The sequence below is a fragment of the Palaemon carinicauda genome, chromosome 39, assembly GCF_036898095.1.
Source record: "Palaemon carinicauda isolate YSFRI2023 chromosome 39, ASM3689809v2, whole genome shotgun sequence".
NCBI classification, from domain to species: domain Eukaryota; kingdom Metazoa; phylum Arthropoda; class Malacostraca; order Decapoda; family Palaemonidae; genus Palaemon; species Palaemon carinicauda.
The window spans coordinates 54292492-54297491 of record NC_090763.1 but is presented as its reverse complement, the minus strand read 5'-3'; the positions used below and the strand labels follow the sequence as shown (position 1 = coordinate 54297491).

The 5000-nt window shown below is 29.1% G+C and overlaps 1 protein-coding gene across 1 annotated transcript in view; it reads left to right on the top strand.

The window, feature by feature from the left end:
- The window catches only part of LOC137630878 (uncharacterized), a 16385-nt gene extending 13265 nt beyond the window's left edge, over positions 1-3120 (top strand). Inside the window, exons 3-4 of the mRNA XM_068362413.1 lie at positions 1091-1289; positions 2895-3120. Coding sequence (XP_068218514.1) covers positions 1091-1289; positions 2895-3046 — 351 coding nt within the window. The 3' untranslated portion in view covers positions 3047-3120. The remainder of the gene's footprint in view (positions 1-1090; positions 1290-2894) is intronic.
- Positions 3121-5000: the final 1880 nt, after the last annotated feature.

Sequence of the window (5000 nt, the reverse complement as noted above, 5' to 3'; positions counted from 1 at the left end):
TTACATGAATATGTTTGTGTATATATATATATATATATATATATATATATATATATATATATATATATATATATATATATACATACATATATATATATATATATATATATATATGTATATATATATATACATATATATATATATATATATATATATATAATTACATATATTTTGCGTATGCTTTATGAACTTATTCAAACTAAAACACACATACTTCCATCAAAATATAAAACGAATACTTACCAAAGGTTCCAGAATCAACAATCCTTACCGCATTTTTTTTTTTTAATCCATTTCGTTATTTTTCGTTTTGATCCATTTACTTATCTTTCTTCTTAATCCATTCCAGTATCTTTTCATTTAATCTCTCTCGTTATTTTTCTCTTTAGTCCATTCCGTTATCTTTTCATTTAATCTCTTTCGTTATTTTTCTCTTTAATCAATTCCATTATCTTTTCATTTAATCTCTCGTTATTTTTCTCTTTAATACATACGTTATCATTCTTTTTAATCCATTCCATTATCTTTTCATTTAACCTCTTTCGTTATTTTTCTCTTTAATCCATTCCGTTATCATTCTTTTTAATTCATTTCTTTATCATTCTTTTTAAACCATTCCGTTGCCTTTTCATTTAACCTCTTTCGTTATTTTTCTCTTGAATCCATTCCGTTATCATTCTTTTTAATCAATTCTGTTACCTTTTCATTTAATCTCCTGCGATATTTTCCTCTTTATTCCATTCCGTTATCATTCTTTTTAATCCAATCCGTTATCATTCTTTTTAATCCATTCCGTTATCTTTTCATTTAACCTCTTTCGTTATTTTTCTCTTTAATCTATTTCTTAATATTTGTTTTTAATCCATTCAGTTATCTTTTCATTTAATCTCCTGCGATATTTTCCTCTTTATTCCATTCCGTTATCATTCTTTTTAATCCAATCCGTTATCATTCTTTTAAATACATTTCTCTATCATTCTTTTTAATCTATTCCGTTACCTTTTCATTTAACCTCTTTCGTTATTTTTCTCTTTAATCTATTCCGTTATCATTCTTTTTAATCCACTCCGTTATCTTTCTCTCCCCGCAGATGTGTGGAATCTGGGTGACTTCCAGAATGGTCTATGCTACGCTTGTCACATCAATCTTGTGTTTATTAGGTTCCCTGTCTCTGTTCTTCCTCTTTACCACATCGACGTGTTTCGATGACTACGATTGGCACGACTACAGCTGTAGCAGATACACGACGAACCTCTTTATAACAGGATCGTTTTTGCTGCTGACTGGAGGTTAGTGTCGTGCAATTTCTCTCTCTCTCTCTCTCTCTCTCTCTCTCTCTCTCTCTCTCTCTCTCTCTCTCTCTCTCTCTCTCTCTCTCTCAAGGAACATAGACCTAAGCACGGTTGAGATATATATACCTAGACCGTGGACCTAAGTATGTACACACACACACACATATATATGTATATATATATATATATATATATATATATATATATATATATACATATATATATATATATATATATATATATATATATATACAGATATATATATATACATATATATATACACACACACACAAACATATATATATATATATATATATATATATATATATATATATATATATATGTATATATATATGTGTGTGTATGCATGTGTGTGTAGATATACATATACTTAGATATGGTGTTATGTGCTTGTTTATATACATATCAACTTCAACGAAACGATATAATAATACATATCATGAGTAATACACTCATAAGTTTATTTTATCACAAACAAAGTATTACTGCTTAAGAATATATTTTACATGGGCTCTTCCTTTTCTATTTCCCTATCTGTTTCTTATATTTCTACTGGTTATACTCTCCTATTTGGTTTTTGAATACGGGCATGTAATTCTGTGGTATTAATCTTTTCATAAGTATGAGTAATAACACAAAAACCAAATGATCAAAATAACAAGGGTTTTTTAATCTTACCTTGATTTCCATTATTATTTAATAACAAAGGTTTTTTAATCTTATCTTGATTTCCACTTTATTTAATAACAAGGGTTTTTCAATCTTATCTTGATTTCCATTTTATTTATTAACAAGGGATTTTTTTAACCTTATCTTGATTTCCACTTTATTTAATAACAAGGTTTTTTTCATTTTATCTTGATTTCCATTATTATTTAATAACAAGGGTTTTTTAATCTTATCTTGATTTCCATTTTATTTAATAACAAGGTTTTTTTTAATCTTATCTTGATTTAGATTTTATTTGATAACAAGGATTTTTTAATCTTATCTTGATTTCCATTTTATTTGATGACAACGGTTTTTCTAATCTTATCTTGATTTCAATTTTATTTAGCATCCAATATTCTTTCAGCTGTTCAGCCCATTTATAATCCCATTAATGTAAATACAATGAAAACAAGTAGAAAGATTAATCAGAGATTTCAGACCTCCGCCAGTGAAGATTAGCAACATTTTACTCATGTCTTCGGACCTAGCTTTCCCTCTTTCATATGTTAACCCTGAATTAATCCACTGAATAATAAAAATCTTGGATTCGGATTGAGACCCGGATGACCGCTTAAATATAATCACTTCTAAGTCTTCATCAAAATTCACCCGTAACATTTTGAGTTAGGCTGGTGACAAACCAACATACAGACATACAAACATAATCAATTTGGCGGAAGTAATCATCATCATCATCTCCTCCTACGCCTATTGACGCAAAGGGCCTCGATTAGATTTCACCAGTCGTCTCTATCTTGAGCTTTTAATTCAATACTTCTCCTTCCATCATCTCCTACTTCACGCTTCATACTCCTCAGCCATGTGGGCCTGGGTCTTCCAGAAAACTTATGTCATCCTTTTCTCTTTCAGCAACGATCTTGGTCGGCGGAGTGGTGATGTCCTTCAAACTTAGGAACAGCACGAAGGAGGAACTGGCCTCCGGGTCTATGAATTTCAGCGTCCACACGTCTCATCCTTATGAGAAGATGCCCCAAGAAAAACCACCTTCTTTTTATTCGTGATAAAATTGTATTTTATTTAGATGTAAAATAAAAAGAAGTCGTATAATATTAACGTATAATATAAACGTATTAAAAATTATTTGATTTATTTCTGATATATATATACATACATATATATATATATATATATATATATATATATATATATATACATTATATATATGTGTGTGTATATGTGTGTTTGTGTATATATACATATATATATATATATATATATATATATATATATATATATTTATATATACTGTATATATATATATATATATATATATATACATATATGTATATGTGTGTATATGTGTGTGTTTGTGTATATATACATACATATACAGTATATACATATATATATATATATATATATATATATATATGTATATTTATATATATAAATTATATATATATAAATATACATATGTATATTTATGTAGGTATATATATATATATATATATATATATATATATATATATACACACACACATATATATATATATATATATATATATATATATATATATATAATGAGAAGGTTTTTAGACTTGACTTTTCAGGAATATTTATTTATTCTGATAAATCATTTTATTGAGCTCTGAAAGCCTTTAATAAGGTTTGCTCTTTGATAGATAGAGCATATAAAATAATCGTATTGATTAAACCTGGAAAGTTTAACTCTAGACAAAATATGAAAGGAAAATTATATTTTGCTAAACATGGAATTTTTTTAAAACTTGATTTTAATAAAAAGAGATAATTACAAATTTTCTTCTTTGTCACCTAAATAGTTTAATGTAATCTTCAATATTATCTATTATCTATTGGCCTTGAACTATTACATTGAATAATAGAAAGGAAATGACAAGAAATACCGAAATACCGATAAATTCTCTACTCATTAAATGCTATGGCATTAATTGTGGTGGCTTATTTGGTAACTTCCTTGACTATAGTCAATTTCTTTTAGCGGGGCATATTTGCACCGACTCGCAGCGGTGCCCTTTTAGCTCGGAAAAGTTTCCTGATCGCTGATTGGTTGGGCAAGATAATTCTAACCAATCAGCGATCAGGAAACTTTTCCGAGCTAAAAGGGCACCGATGTGAGTTGGTGCAAATCTGCCTCGCTAAAAGAAATGGACTATAGTGATCGCAAGACTGGAGTTCGAGTCCCACTCAAACTCATTAGTTCCTTTGGTCGCAGTAACCTCACCATCCTTGTGAGCTAAGGAGGGGACTTTTTGGGGAGCCTATAGGTCTATCTGCTGAGTCATCAGCAGCCATTACCTGGTCCTCCCTGGTCCTAGCTTGGGTGGAGAGGGGGCTTGGGCGCTGATCATTTGCATATATGGTCAGTCTCTAGGGCTTTGGCCTGCTTAATAGGGCAATGTCAGTGTCCCTCGCCTCTGCCATTCATGAGCGGACTTAAAAAAAAAAAAAAAAAAAAAAAAAAAAATTTAAACCCCCCTGCTACTGTTGCAGTTCCAATTGATCCATAGACCCTATTTACTTTCCATGTATTCATTTATATACATAGAATTATACTCTACGAAAACTTCCATCTATACCTATTTTTCTTCTATAAATTCGCCATTACTATATAGCCCACGTAAATCATTCTAGACAGAAAGAGTTCCCAACATGTTGACAAAAGCATTTTTTAATAGTTCATATATGATAAATCTAATTTAACGATATTACTGATCTTAAAATATTTTATATTTTTTGCTCATTACTTCTCTTATATACAGCATATGTTGTTCGATATTTCTTTATTTCCTTTCCTCCCTAGGTTGATTTCCCTGTTGATCTAGGATCCTGCTTTTCTACCTAGGGGAGTAGCTTGGCTAATAATAATAATAATAACAATAATAATAATAATAATAATAACAGATTTGTCATTGTGCATCTATATGCACGTAAATATTAATGCTTAAATGCTAATGATAACGTGAGACAATCACA